General features: G+C 39.9%; 1 protein-coding gene across 8 annotated transcripts in view; it reads right to left on the bottom strand.

The window, feature by feature from the left end:
* The window catches only part of CADPS2 (calcium dependent secretion activator 2), a 1,861,089-nt gene that overhangs the window by 1,306,417 nt on the left and 539,279 nt on the right, over positions 1 to 15,393 (bottom strand). For all 8 annotated transcript variants that reach the window (XM_069229895.1, XM_069229888.1, XM_069229890.1 and 5 more), the window contains exon 7: positions 3,828 to 3,939. In XM_069229895.1, coding sequence (XP_069085996.1) covers positions 3,828 to 3,939 — 112 coding nt within the window. The remainder of the gene's footprint in view (positions 1 to 3,827; positions 3,940 to 15,393) is intronic.

The following is a 15,393-nucleotide window of genomic DNA, read 5'->3' as shown; positions in this document are numbered from 1 at the left end:
CCACCAACCCACAAGGCATCTGTGCTCAGCCTCAGTCCACCTTGAGCAAATACCCCACATCTGCAGGAGCAGGGCAGGAGGATTCTCATTTTTTCATCTCTGCCACATCTTGGAACGACCTTCAACATCACATCAGGACCTCCAGTGGGAAAACATGTGAGAATCAGTAAAATACCCTGATTTTTGTATGTTACTCCCCAAAAACGTGTAATCCCCATTGCAAGAAACTGGGTTATTAGCTGAGGTGGTAAGTTGCCACCTCAAGTAATTATCACAATCCTTGTGAGGGTGAACTACTAAAGTCTCTAAAAAAAACCTGAGTTCAACACTCTTCTGGTAGCTGTGGCAGAGAACAGACAGGCTTAAGTCAGGGGTAATGTGTAAAGTATTTATGCAATACTAAAAGAGTAATATAGTTGAAATGTAAAAAGATTACAATTCCAAAATGAATCAGAAACACAGAGCAAAAGTTAATAAAGAAAAAGACGAAATAATGACAAAAAGTCAATTAGGGCAACAGGAGATATGATGTTTCAAGGTTTTGAGTAAAAATAATGGCAGGAAGCACAAAATGCTGAAGACTGCAGTGGAAGTGGACCTCGGCACAATTTGACACTGACCGCAATGAAGTGGGAGACCATAATGCACATTTAGCTGCCAAGGATTTAGACAGGGCAAAGGTCACATTTTATAAGTCATCTTTCCAAAATATTTATTACAAATTCAACTTCACCAGTGTAATAGACTGGCTTTCAAAAATTCAAAAATGAAATTTGTAGATGTTTCCCAGCCAAAGCCCAAGGATAACATTTAGTAAACTTAATACTGTATACCCATGCTGTCCTATGGAAAACCGAACCCTGCAACAGTGAAAATAGCTTTTAGGACTATTACACTTTAAGTTTAGGGCACGTCTGACATTAAGCTTTTACATGTCCTGCTTTCAAATACCATACACCCTACCTTATTGGCAGAAAGGCCCATATTTAGGGGTGACTTAATATTTAAAAGGAAGGTTTAGGCCCATTAAAAGAAGTTATTTGACAGGTCAAAAACTACACAACCAGGCTGCAATGGTAGGCAAGGATACATGTTTCACAGTGCCACTGCAGTGAATGGCAGAATGAGCACTGCAGTATACTGGCAGCGTTTAATTTATAGAGCTTGGCTGCACTTGGTACCATGTGATACTAGGTGCACATAGGAACATTAAATAAACCAATCAAGTGTATACCAATTTTACCATGTTTGAAGAAGGACCACAAGCACTTCACCACTGGCTAGAAAAGGATAATGTGCACAGTGTACTTTGGCCAGCAAACATAGGGTTTAGCAGATAGGAAAATAAAATCCAGTTTGACCATGCAGAAATGAGAAATTTCCAAAGCCCATTGTAACCCTTGTATTCTGTGGCAGGGAAAGAAAAGGAATTTTAACAGGTGGCTCATAATCAGGGTCAAGGTGATTTGTGGTGTTATATAGACTATAAATATTTGTTGTGTACACGATTTACCTTACTATTTACACAAGTGCCACAAGGACATCAGTGTGTGTCAGTATGATGAGGCACAAAAGAGAAACTCGAAAGAATTTGAGGGTGCTCTGGTACATTGGACCATATTTTTGCCAATCTTAAGGCTTGCAGTGGTGGAGATCGTGTCATTTATCCAAAGCGCAACACCATGTTTATTTTATCTGTTATGAGAACCCTACAGTATCTAATTTGTGTAAGAAACCATTTGTTTGTGATTAGGGCGAACACCAGATAGAGGATACCATGAGATATTGTGCACATTTTAGAAGAGTCCCAATCAAAATGTAAGTTACGGTTCAGAGGCAAAGCACCTAATGGCAGAAACAATGATAATTGATTTTTCACAACATCTGCTTTCATTACAGAGTCCTAATTTAAAGCAAAACATATGTGGTGGTACTTCTAGGAGGAATATATTTTACTGGTTTGGAAAGGTGATTAATGTAACATTTTTGAAGCTCTGGTTATTTACTCTGAGGACACGTTGTGTGAGGTTCCAAATGTTTTCATAGAAGGACACTGTAGATGATCCCCTTTAGTGATGCACCGTTGACTGAAACTGCCTGTGACAGCCTTTGAAACCACTTTTGGTGGCTACACCATGGATTGTCCAAGTGAAAAAGAATAATTTGAGATAAGACTCCCAGTTGACTCTCAATCTTTGGGCACTAGATAGCAATGTGATAGCACTATTTCTTCTCTTCCATGTCCTCTCTGTTGCACTAGTCACTGGAAGCTATGTACAGCTTCCATCCATTCACTCATTCAGTTAAATGAAATGACTTTAAAAAAAAATATTTGACGAAGCAGGAGTTAGGCTGTGACGCAGGACTGAACCATTGAAAAAAGGATAGGAGATGGGGGGGGCTTAGAGAGGAAGCATAGATTGTAAATCAGAAATGTGAGGAGAAAGATTGTACAGGAGAGGATGGGCATAGGGGAAAATTGCTGTAATAGAAGAGTTAAGGAAAAAAGAGATCATGTATGCATGTCTATGAGAAATGATAGAGGGAAGAAAGATGAGGCAAACCTGAAGAAAGAGTTTGGTAACACAAGTGAGCAACGAGGAAAAAGGTATGGAAGTTCTGGGTGAGAATACACGTAGAAGCATGGAGGAAAGGAGACAACATGAACATGGGCTTCCTACTACCCCTATAATATGGTAAAAAGAACAATGGGCCTGCCCAGCTGCTCTCCTCTCATGATGCCTTCTGCTCTTCCTTGAAGAAAGATTGGGGTTTTCCTTCTGAAATTGCTAGGAGGGTGGTTGGGACAATGCCTAAGAAACTAAGATTGCTTTTTAGGAAAGAATATATCAGGTGTGGACCCACTGGCAAAAGGTCTGCTCCCTCCACCCACTGCACAAAGGCGTGGACAACATCAATAGTCACTGCCTTATCTGTAACCCCTCCCCCATTTCCCACCACAGCTCCAGTTTACAGCTCTCTTGTGCTGCAGGATTTTCTATGTACTCTCTTTTATCTCTCAGTTTCTTTGGATCTTGCCGGGCAGATATTCTTTCGCCGAGAGATACATTTTTTACATGATCTAAACATGCCTCAGCGGGCCCTGTGTCAGAACTCAACACTTTCTGTATATCACCAACAACATTTATAAACCTTTATTGTCACTGAGTTAAGTCTCTACAGTTGTTTTCATGTGGGTTTCATCTGCAAACATCGGTGTGACTTGAGTGTTTATGGGCACCACCTTTATTCCATTTCTTTAAGGAGGAGGAGCTGTGTTCCTGCCACCCAAGCCCCATGGAAGCACTTCATTGAGAGTTTGATCATCAATGCCGAACAGGTCCCAGAGACCTATCCTCGAACAAGTCACTTAACATGGGCACTTTTCCACACACAATCCCCAGTAATTTTTGAGAAAAAGCAGAGGGTCATTGGCAAACCCCAAGGGAAATACTAGTTGAAGATCATAATTTATGACTGGATAAACTGTAACCCTTCTGGATTACAGTTTATGTGCATCACATCCAGCATCTTCTTGGAAGAATAAAAAAAAAGTGGTAGACCTGCTGGAGGTTTAAGAAAGACAAGGAATATGTATGGTATACAAGGGCCTTGAAAAGCTTTAGCTAAAATGGAACAAAGACCAGAGTACACAATAAAATGCAAAGCCCTTTGGAGAGTGATGCACATCTTTCTTTGGAAATACTGAGCTGGAATATATACTCATACGAGAATGTTGTACACAAAATGCATTTCTTAATAAAAGTGATGTTCATATTCAACATTAATATACGTTTGGTAGGGAAATGGTTTAGAAGAACACTGACCTTTCCTAATTCCTTATCTTCCAGTGCCAACACTCCAGTACTCTCTGTAAAAAGCTTTACTTTGACAATAGGCCGTGGGTGAGTTGTGGTGAAATCTCCTTGGGTTCCCCATCTGTAAGATACAAAGCAAGACAATTTAGAGAGTAACATCTTTGTCTACATCCAGCAGAAGATGTGTAAATATCTCTCAAGTTATTTTAGCATGCCCATAATCTAAAAAAAACATCCGACACCATGCCATTCTCTGATCATACCCGTTTTAATGCAGTGATTGCTTCTTCCTTTAATGTTGTCGTGTTTGTCCTCCACAAATAAAAGGGCTTCACTTAGCTTCCCACAATCAGGGATATAGTAACTTGAATTTTCATATTTTGTTTCTCAAAGGCACCCTAATAGTTAAGCAATTGATATGGTCTCACTCTCTCAGCGATAAGCAATAATAAATGGTGTTTAATAATTTGTGCATGCTTGATGTCACCGAGTTTTTGTGTTGTCTTTTAACTGTAATGCCTCCATTTTGCCAGACTTGGGAATTATTCCACTGGCATACTTTATTTGTGGGCAAAGATGCCATTGCTGTACCTTAACAGGTTCACTGATGGTACCAGAAACAAATGCCCACCTTAGTAGGTTAGTTTTAAAATGTTTATTGTATAAAAAACATAAAAAGAATAGAAAATAAAAGGATAAAATAATCACTAAATTACAGGTTATCATTCATAAGGATCATAGTGAAGATTAATAGATGTACTGCTGTTCAATGACTCCTACAATTTAAGCTGTTACCTTTACGTACTCTTTAGCTATGCTGTCTACTGCTTTTAGCCAGACATTAGTTATGTCCAGAAATCTTATCAGTTTCCTGATAAAGGAGTTTGATTGTAAGTGGAAGTAAGCTGTAGTAGCCTCCTTCAAAGTGTGCAGAGATAATTGCCTGAAGGAGGGCAACAACTGTTTTCTATGGATATCACTCAGACCAGGAGAGAGGCAGACAATATGATCTAAAGATTAATTTCGGTAATTACAAAGTCTACAGGTAGGGGAAGCTTGAAATCAAGTTTCAGGGGTTTTCAAACAATTTAAATTAGATACACAATAAGCAGAATCTCAGAAAGCGTTGTTTTATTGATATCTCTAGATTGGAATCAATATACTTTTGATTTGGCTGAAAGTAAGTTTCCATAACTGGCTCCGTATGTTTGTAGGTTGATGCCTTTAGTAAGTCTCTCCGGCGAAAGATTCCTGAAGGCTTTCCCTGATAATTGTTTTGGAAGTAAACTGGGGCAACGGCAAGAGATCCTCAATAGTCAGCAAATTAGTATCAAGAAGAGCTGCAGTAAATTGATCAGAGAGTCAAGAGTTAATCTAGGTATTGTGTTTCAGTTCTTGTGTATCAACACTCTAAGGAATCCGCATTTGCAGTAGCACCGTCACAAAAGTAATTGATTTTCTGAGTCAAGTAGGCCACCTCAATTGATGGAAGGTTTAGTTCCGAGTTTAATCTTTGCATGTGGGGTAGTGTTTCGAAAATTCATAAGAGACGAGCATTTGGGTTAGATATCTTCCTATTTTCTTTACTTTCATTTCAATTAGAACTAACGATGTGTAAGTAAAGAGTGGAATCAGTTTTGCCCTAAAAGCTTTTTATTGTAGGCCTAACCCTAAGCCCTCCGTATAATTACATAAACTGTTTTAAGGCTTTTTTTACAGTGATGGCCTTTGTTTTTAGAGAATATTGTTGTTGGGTGCAACATTCTTATATTTATTTTAACGTTAACCAAGCAGCTGCACTGGCCACAAAACTCTTCTGGGGTCAACTTATTAATTGGCAAATATGTCTCCTCTCCTCTGTGCCCTTTTTAAGGTGTCACTCTCTCTCTCTCTCTCTCTCTCTCTCTCTCTCTCTCTCTCTCTCTCTCTCTCTCTCTCTCTCTCTCTCTCTCTCTCTCTATATATATATATATATATATATATATATATATATATATATATATATACATATACATAACAGCCTTACATTCAAACAATCTGGGGTCTCAGTTTGAAACTGAAAATACAGAACATCCTAATAAACCATGTATTACTCAGTCACCCGTATCTTAGTGAATGCAACTAATCTGTAGTGTACATTTTTGTTTATTTTAATTTTAGTTACTGTGGTGTCTTTTTCTTGAATGTTGTGCTCAAGATGCTAGTGCCTGCCGCAGCTTTCACTAATGAGGGAGAGAGTTTAGTTCACTAAAATACTATTGGAGGCTCCAGAAAACCAGGAGCCTGTATAAGACCTATGTGCAGGAGGATCAGTGCAACTTATCAAATGTATGTCACTTCGGGAATTAACTGTATGAACGTTTCTTAAAGGGTACTTGAGAATCTGCTGCTTCTCCCTGTCTTTGAAACTTCTTGGAGACACTGGCATCGATATTCTCCTAAGGCACCAACAGGGGCGGCTCCTCCGCAGTGGCGGAGGGGCGTCGCCCTTCAAGCTGAGCCAGTAGATGAAAAATAAAACATAGATTGCTATTGTTTTATTTTTCATCAATTTTCATTTTCTGGCTCAGCCAGCAGGTGCAGGGAGGGATGGGAATGGGCCACAGGGAGGTGCGAGGGGGAAGGAGGATAGAGTGCACTAAGTGTGCATGTGTGTTTGGCCAGCTGTCTGAGGCCGGCAAAACACATGCGCAATTAGGTTACCCCAACACGGCTGTATATGCAGCTGGGCTGGAGAAACAGCACAGACCCCAGGCTTGTGTCTGTGCGGCAGTGACTGCCCCTCAGACCAATCTTGACGCTGCTTGCATGCTATGTTTAGCATGTATGCAGCACCAGGATTGCGGGGAGCCAGTGCTGGTGTTGCAGTCAATGCTGGGACACCACAAGAGGAGAGAGGCAGCAGGAGAAGGTGCCAGGAGACGGGCAGCGCAAGGTAAGTGTTCTCTCTTTTTTTGTTTTTTTAAATGTTGTTTCCCCCACCATCCCCCGTCCTACCCCTCGCCCCTTGACATATGCGGCGGGCATCAATCTTTCATCTCTTCCATTGCCAGCTGTCTCCTGAGCATCAACGTTCAATTAATATCGCAGGAGCTCAGTGCTTGCTTACTCCAGAATATTCTGCACACCAGCATGCATAGTAATCTCTCCCAAGCAAATATACAAAAGAATTACAGAGAAAACTCTGAGGCACATACCCCTGTGTGGCAAACAACAGCATACTATTTAAAGCTGTACTGACCTCAGGAACACTAACACACAGTGTGAACCAGCATTCACCCCTGCTGTGTATACTAAAATAATTTCTCTAAAATCGATTCATGTACAACCACAAACATTAGTTGAACTTACAAAAAAACAATGTGGCTCTTACGTAAGGAGATGGACATATTATATAAGCGATAAAGAATCCAAGTCCTTACATTATAAGGACATATGGCAGAACAAGGCTGAAGGCCAAATTCCTCTATAAGGTTATGTAGCCCTGAGCTGACTTTCAATATCCATATCATGTACGGCAGGTGATATTTTATCCAATATTATACATGGTTACACAATCACATTTCCCACAAACCACAAGAGAGAGCATGTTTGCAAGTATGAAGAATAAAAATGGAACCACTAGTGCAAAATTAAACACATCAAAAACCTGTTACATAGTTACTGTAAAAAAAATATTGGAAACAGTTTGCTACAAGTCAGTTTTATTTATTAAAAAAGCTGCAGTAACTCAGAATGTGTAGAAACATGAAAAAACAACTAACTTTTCTATAATTATCTAATAAATGCAAAAAATAGTCATGCTTTTCCTGCTGGTCACTGTAAGCCAGACAAATAGAGCAGAAGAAAGAAGGGCAATGTTTTATTTTTGTTGCATTAAACCGGTTCTCCGTAACTTGACTTGCCTTTCACTTTGAATGCTGGCTCTGGCAGCATGCACTGTGATCTCAGAACTCAAGTACAATTAGGTATTACAGTCAAGTTCTAACGTCTTTTCTTTCTAATTGGTAACTGAGTTTGTCACTACTATTTTTTTTATTAATAACTTCTTTATTTTATAACTGTAAATCCCCGAGTCTTTTAATGTCACCATTTTTTTTTTTCTTGTTTCTCGGAGCCAATCAGCCTACAGGAACAAGATTGTTTTAGGGAAAAAACTCTATGGGTCAGTAAGAGTGCTCTATTTTTTAAAATTGGGTTAGAGGGACTCTAGAGAGAGTCCCTCAAAACCAACCGTCCTGATATTCAAATATGTTTGAACTTTCAGTTCTCAAAAACTACTCAACAGATTTACACTAAATAACAAAAAAGCAAAATCTGCGGACCAAGATGGAGCTTCCTGCCAAATCTGGTATTATTCCATTCTGCAGTTTTTTCCGTAGCCCTTCTTAAAGTAGTTTATGGAATATGCCTGGGAAGTTTGCGTTTTGGGCCACCTGCTTTTTTTCCCCAAGCCCCACTGACAAAAATCACCCAAAATTTTCTATACACAAACTTCTATTACCAGTAACGATTTTGAGGTTGTATATTTGTTCAATATGAAACATTTTTGTCACTCCCAGTGTGACGCCAAAGTCATTATGCATAGTGAGGGGGGGGGGGGTGACATAAAATGCGCTATATTCTAATCTGCTAGGGAAAGCATGGCTGGAGTATTTAAATGGAGTTAAGTGAACAATGTATCTGTGTTAATGCTGATATCGTGGATACAAATTGGGATGCTTTTTGAGTTAGAAGTGGTGGTAAGCATCCACAGTTTGTAGTGCAGTTGGAAGCAAAGGTGGAGTTCAGCTCTCTAGCAATTGTGGATTTATTTTCTGAGGTCTCTAACCTTAATCATGAGTGTTTGAACAGTTTAGTTTTCAGCACTTGCCTAGCAGCCAGCTAAGTTGTGCCCTTGTTGTATGGAAGGCGGTGCCCCATAGTGTTTGACACTGCGCACACTGATGCCTAGTCTAGATCTTTGTCATCTAAACTCTGGTTGGTTGATGGTCTGCACACTGGAGAACAATACTATTCTTGTCGAAAGACAGTCTGTGGCCTCCTTGTGCATGTACTCAGCTTCTTCTAAAACTACTTAGTGCATAGTGCACCACAGTTTTAAAACTAGGTGCAAACATTGCTTCCAACCTTTGTAAGAGCTATAGTCTTTCACCACATCCTTTTGCAATGCTGCATATTTCAGATGGAAAAAGGGGGAGGAACAAACAAGGAGTTTATTAAAAAAATAATTTCAAATCTCTTATTCTAATGGTTAATTGGATGGTGAGGAACACATATCCAGCACATTAATGAACTCATCAAAAGAGAAAAAAACGTATGAATGTAAGGTGTACGTACAATTAGACATTCACTTCAGGGTTACAAATCTACTGTAAACTTCACTTCAATTAGATCAAGAAGAATGTTCTGTAGGTGAGGGGTACAATTTCCCAGCAACCAGTTCATATATATCGTATAACAAGTAGCATTGTATGGTTGCTTGAGTAATCATGTAGTAGCTACCTCCCCCAATGAGATCTATTGATAATTGCATTTAAAGTTGTAATTCATAATAAGCTTGAACATATCTTATCTGTTCCTAAAGTCCAATTTTGCCATGATTTTCTATTCACGCTGACCCTACACAATCTGCCCTGAAGATGGCCTCATTTATTATTTAATACAGAGACTAAAATGTCGGCGCAAGGCCCATTTTTTTGATGCGCCATGTAAGAAGGCTCCAAATTATCCTCACTAAGTGCCAGTTTCTAAATGCATGGTTGACGTAACAATACACTTTTATAGAAGCGGAGCCGAACGAGTACTTGTTTTGTCCCCAAGGACTTTTCCAAGACATGCTCGGCATACTTCATAGGTATGCACTGGCTGCAGGGATATTGTACCCCTCACCTTGAAAACATTTAGCTTCATGTAATTTAAATGAGGTTTCGCTACATGTGTTTGCAGCCTTTCTAAGTTAAATGCATTTTTACTATGTGTATTGAAAGTTTGCACAAAGCTTCAAATGTGGCAAAACGAGTTGCACAAATGAACGAAATTAAGGTTATGCGGGAAAACTGTCCCACGAAAGTTGTTTTGCAAGATAATTTTAAAGGCATGTGTTTCTTTCTGCACTCTGCTTTTGCGGGATTTTCCGCATAATTGGTTTAGCAGGAAAAAAGGCACTACAGTGTTTTTTTATCACGGCATATGGATATTATCTGCATCTTCGAATTCGATCCTTCCTATCTTTTGTTGCTCTAAAAGTAAATTTTATGTTATGCAAGAGTAGTTTATGAAAGTTTCCAGGCATAAGCCAGACTTACACCAGGAAACCCCTTTATGAGTGTAAGCCTTTGTATTAAAGCCAGATAGTGATGTAGATGTGCAGACAAATTATATGTGCACATAAAACATGAGTGGGTGGGGTCGGAATGTCCTGTATTCCAACGCCTAGCCACATTTCTCAACACTCAAAATTGAACAAAACCACTTTATCGAATGTCCAAGAGAATCATAAAAATACAAAATAAATACAGATGTGTTAAAATTAGACTAAAACTATGATTAAAAAAACATTTGATTAGGACAGCAAATAACCGATTTTATAAAACATCCCATTCTGTAGGTAAAACACTTCCTCATTATTCAGCATTTTTAAAAACCGAAGAGCCACTCTGCACACTGTAGATTAATTTTTCCTTAAAACAAGCAATAAAAAATGTGTTTTGTAAAACAACTCATCTGATGTACAGAACAAAATAAGGCGCAGAAGAGTTTGTTCAGAGACGCCGTCCCAAGGGCTTACACAAACAGTAGATCTGCTATACTGGTCAAACGGAAACAAAATATGGCAAATCCTGCTTGTTCTGAATCTCAATAGCAAGGACGTCTTCCACCTGTCACGTACTACAGTCAAATTCAGTCCCAAGCTATTTCAAGATTTCACGGTAGCAAATAACCCCACAGAAGGTTTACTCAGCTCGACACCCCCCCCCACCCCCCCCATCTAGTTGTCTTCTCTCCAAGAACCTGCGCTTGATTCGCATCATTATCCTGTTTGTGTATGGAGTGCAGGTTCTCTAAGAGAGAGAGACACTCTAGCCCCTCTAAATTCTGCCCTACGTAAGAACGCAATAATACTTTTGTCCCTATATCACAGGAGGAACAGTCCATAATTATGGTATAATTTTATACAGAATGGGAATTATTCCCAATTGAAAGCCACAAAAATAAAGGGCCATACAAAATGATCTCTATACCATAAAACAAATTCTTTGGGGCAGATAAAGTGTGATGTCGAATGTGGGAGGGAAGGGTGTTATATGCAGAATTGATTTTCTTCTGCCCAAAGACAGGAGCAATCAGCATGACCACATATACCTGCTCCATGTGTACCTGTGGGCTCACACTGGGCTTTTAAGTTTTGTAAGTGTTCAAATGTGGTATAGTGGGTTTGCCACCCAAACATCGTGAAAAATTAGTGGCTAAGTACAAATCAGACAGATTCGGAAACAGCACCAACAAAACGCTACAATAAATTTGGAGTGCAAACTAATAAAATGACATTGTCTGCATATAAGAAAACAGGAGTAGGGAAAGAATAAACCAATGATACATCTTGATTAGCAGCAGTCAAACAGTGGTTAAGCTCAATAATATAGAAAACAAATAGGAGCAGTGTGAGGGCACATGTTTTCTGCACACCGCACTGCAATTTAAGATTCCCAGAAAGCTCCCAAATTTAACCATGGCAGATACATTTTGCTGCAGGACTGATAGAAAATGCACCAGAGTTTCACCCAGCCCCAATTCAAGCAGATTCAGCCATCATTTTGTGTTGTTCACCTTGTCAAAAGCACAAGATAAGTCCATAACAACTAGGTACGATAGGCAGAGCCTGGCTATGGTGTAAATTACCTAGTGGCAGATGCTGTTCAGGCACTGCTCTATTGTATTTAGCTATCATCGAAAGCCATATTTGCAAAATATTATGTATCGTGAGTGAGATTGGTCTATATCATTTAACTTTCAACCTGTAAATGGCTGTGTTCTAATCCTCTCCTTCAACCACACAGAGTTCCTCTCTGCATATAGGTGTAGGCTCTTTAGTGCCCATTTGTTCACCTAGAGTCAGCCATATATTAGATTCTAATATTTTATTCACCTCATAGATATGTTCATGTTCCAGCCCCGTTTCTTTTACATGTTCCACTTGTCCTTCTATTATCTACATGCGTCTGCATGACCCCAGAATCTTGTTCATGCACCTAAAATTGTAATGTCTTTATTCACTTCTTAGGTATCGACAATGTGATGCCTTCTTTCCCACTTTTGAGAGCCGTGTTTTACAGTTGCTTCCTTTCAACACCATTTATCTAGATTTTCAAACCCTGTACATCTAAACCTTCGTTTCTTTCAACCAGTGGTTCTGCGTTAAAATACCACCTGTCTTTTGCATTAGAGCCATATGTATGTCCCAGTACTGTTTTCTGCCACCTAGAAATGGCTGTACATTAGGAACACTTTTTTTTAACAACAGGGGTGAATGTATTTTTCACTCAATTGTGAGCTGCATGCTCCACTCCCCCTCTTTCTCATACCCCAGAGGTGCCAGCATGCCCCAGGCACCATTTCTCACTGAACCAGTAGCTGTATTTTTCACTTTATTTTGTTATAGCCCAGGGGTAATCCCACCATTTATTTGACCCTATTTGTGGCAGCGTACCCCGGTCCTCTTCTGTTCACCACAGCAATATTCTAACTTCCCCTTTTCTTCTGTGATGGACTGATGTGGGTTCTGATGCCTCTTTCCCCCAGTGGATGGCTGCATATACCAGTTCTGCTCCATTGGCGGTGGCATGTTCTTACCCCCCTACCATGCACCACATTAGGGTCTGAATGTTATAATCTAACTAATTATTTTATTCTTTAATTCTTACATAGAGGAGGCTGCAGGGTCCGATGCCTCTTTCATCTTAGGGGAGGCTACGTCCCCCAACTCTTTTCTCTAACACCAGAGATGGCTACACATTGTAATACATTATTTTTATTGTAGAAGTGACTGTATGTTCCACCTTCACCCCCTTTTTCACACGAGCAGGGACTGCATGCCCCTATCCATCTTTCTTGCATTATTATAGAAATAACTAAGTTATTGATTCTTAGATTCACCACAGATGTGAAAGTATCGTCTGCCTCAGCATCATGCTCCAATCCCCTGGTTTCTCTTACCCATAACTGAAAGCATATACCAGCCACATTTTCTTCCACACAAGTGATGGCTGAATTTCCCAATATCTCCTTCTTTCCTCCCATACGTGTTTAATGGTTCCCGTTTCTCTTTAATCCAACAGGAAGCTGAACATCCCAGTTGCATTCTTTCAAACTAGTCGTGACCACATGCTGCAAAACCATCTTCCATTCATCCTTGAGGTGGCGGCTGTATTCCTCAGCGTGGCTTAATCTTTGTGGTTGTCTTTGTGAGGACGTGACTGAGCAACCCCCATACACCTCTTTAAAACGAAGAACATTTGATAACAGCTGTGTTCTTTGGATTTTATTGTGAGAAAACAAAATGTGTTGGGTGGAATGTGTGAATTAGTCTCAGTCACTTGTGATTCTTTGACTGGTTTCTGGTCATTCATTTGTTACTCGTTGCACCACTACTGTTTGGGACCTAACTTCTGCTGCTGTAGGAACACTGTAAACTGAACTACCAGGCCGCATCTCTCCTGATGAAGGACACAAGCAACCCAAGACAACCTTTTTGGGCATCATGAGTGACTTGCAAATTGGGGAATGTGGCACACAGAGTATCAAACCCATACCTGGCCTTACCTGTTGTTCTTAGTTCATCTCACTGATGGATTGGAAAAGTCAGTATATCTGGTGTTAATGCAAAGCATGCAAACAGCATTTGTACACGCCTGTGCGTTCATGCATTAACACATTAAAGGATCAAGCAAAGCCTCGATAGAGAGTATGACAACAACAAATCTGAGATGATTCAGTATGCAATGCACCCATATGTTCCCTAAAAACAGTTTATGTTCATCCCATCTTTACACAGTTGGAACACTCTTTAGTCTAGAGGTTTATTTTTTACGAATATCACGGAGGATGGTTCTATATGTTACCAATTTTAGAGCGTGTGGAGCAGGGGTTTTGAATGAACAATAGCTCATCTGTAGTGTAAGCGATTGCTGCTATCCTCATAGCAGTAGGCAAGCTACAATTGGTTACATTGCACTAGAAAAAGAGAGACATACATAATGGTCATACTTAGCATGATAACTATGCAACCTCACGGACATTAAAATAGCTAACAAAAATGTAGTTTGTATTGTGTTCTATTTATTGCCAACACGTTATAACAAAGCGGCGAGAATGGCAACACTGCATATGTTTGAGGCCGGAGAGAGAAAATGTATTCATTCTGTCTGCTTTTTCCCATTTAAACGACAAATATTTGATAGTTTATTCAGTTTTGCCCGTGATTCATGGACCATGTTAAAACCACTTTCATGACAAATTATGGAAATTATAAAAACATTAAATGAGCTTCTAATATCTTACTACTATTTATCAAGTTTACATTTCTAGCATACCGCAGCTCTGTCGGCTTCACGCCATCAATCCTAACCAAGAGAATGCAATTGTCAAGCAAAGCTGCTTACGAAAAATTCAAGTTACACTCCTACCTTCAAGTACCTCTCAAACAGAAAGCTATCTGACTTAAATATAAGCTAACTTAGACATAACCAGAGAAACCGATGATAGACAAAGGGCAGCAGGTTTGGAGTGCACGCACATATCCCAATCACTCGTAGCTTACCTCCCTACCTTTACCCTGCAGCCCTTTATGTGACCAGTCGAGCTCCTTGTGGTCGTGAGCCTTCTTCATGTCTCCTCACTGCTAGAGTGACCAAACCAGCTCTTGCCAGATTAAAGTCCTCAACAGGTAGTCCTATGCCAAAGACCTTGTGGGGTGAGGAAAGAAACCCACACACATTGCAAAACTGTGCTGCCCGGGCAAACGTTCTTAGGGATGTCAACAAGCATTGACAATGTTAATAGGACTGGCGCATAAATGAAAGTATTTCTTCACTCACTGGTAAGCTATGGTGCTCAATAGCTCATCATAAATGCACTGTATCTCAACTCTTGCTCTTATCCATCCATTCACCCACCTACAGGCTGGTTCTTGAATTCACTTATATACTCATCCACAATAACACACACAGACTCAAAATTGAATGAAAAACCATGTTCACATAAGTGAGACCTATTGGCTTTTCTGATCTTATGAGGCTTCCCTTAAACTTAGTATGATACGTCCTATTTTCTGCCAGAAGGATTCATCAGCAAGCTCAACTGTGTGCGCGTCTAACAGTGTGTCCTACTGTGGTATGAACCAGTGTATTGCCTCAGGCTTTGTTGAATCCTGCACCATTGACTTGGTTAGGTTAAGCTACGTAGATGAGTTGACAAGTGTGTTTCAAGCACTGTTCTTTGCCTTGTGTTTTGACCAGCTGGAGTTAGTAGTAAACCCTCAACTAAAAAACCTGAAGCTTCAACCTCGAGTCTTACC

The sequence above is a fragment of the Pleurodeles waltl genome, chromosome 4_1, assembly GCF_031143425.1.
Source record: "Pleurodeles waltl isolate 20211129_DDA chromosome 4_1, aPleWal1.hap1.20221129, whole genome shotgun sequence".
NCBI lineage: Eukaryota > Metazoa > Chordata > Amphibia > Caudata > Salamandridae > Pleurodeles > Pleurodeles waltl.
This window is presented reverse-complemented; position numbering and strand designations above follow the sequence as displayed.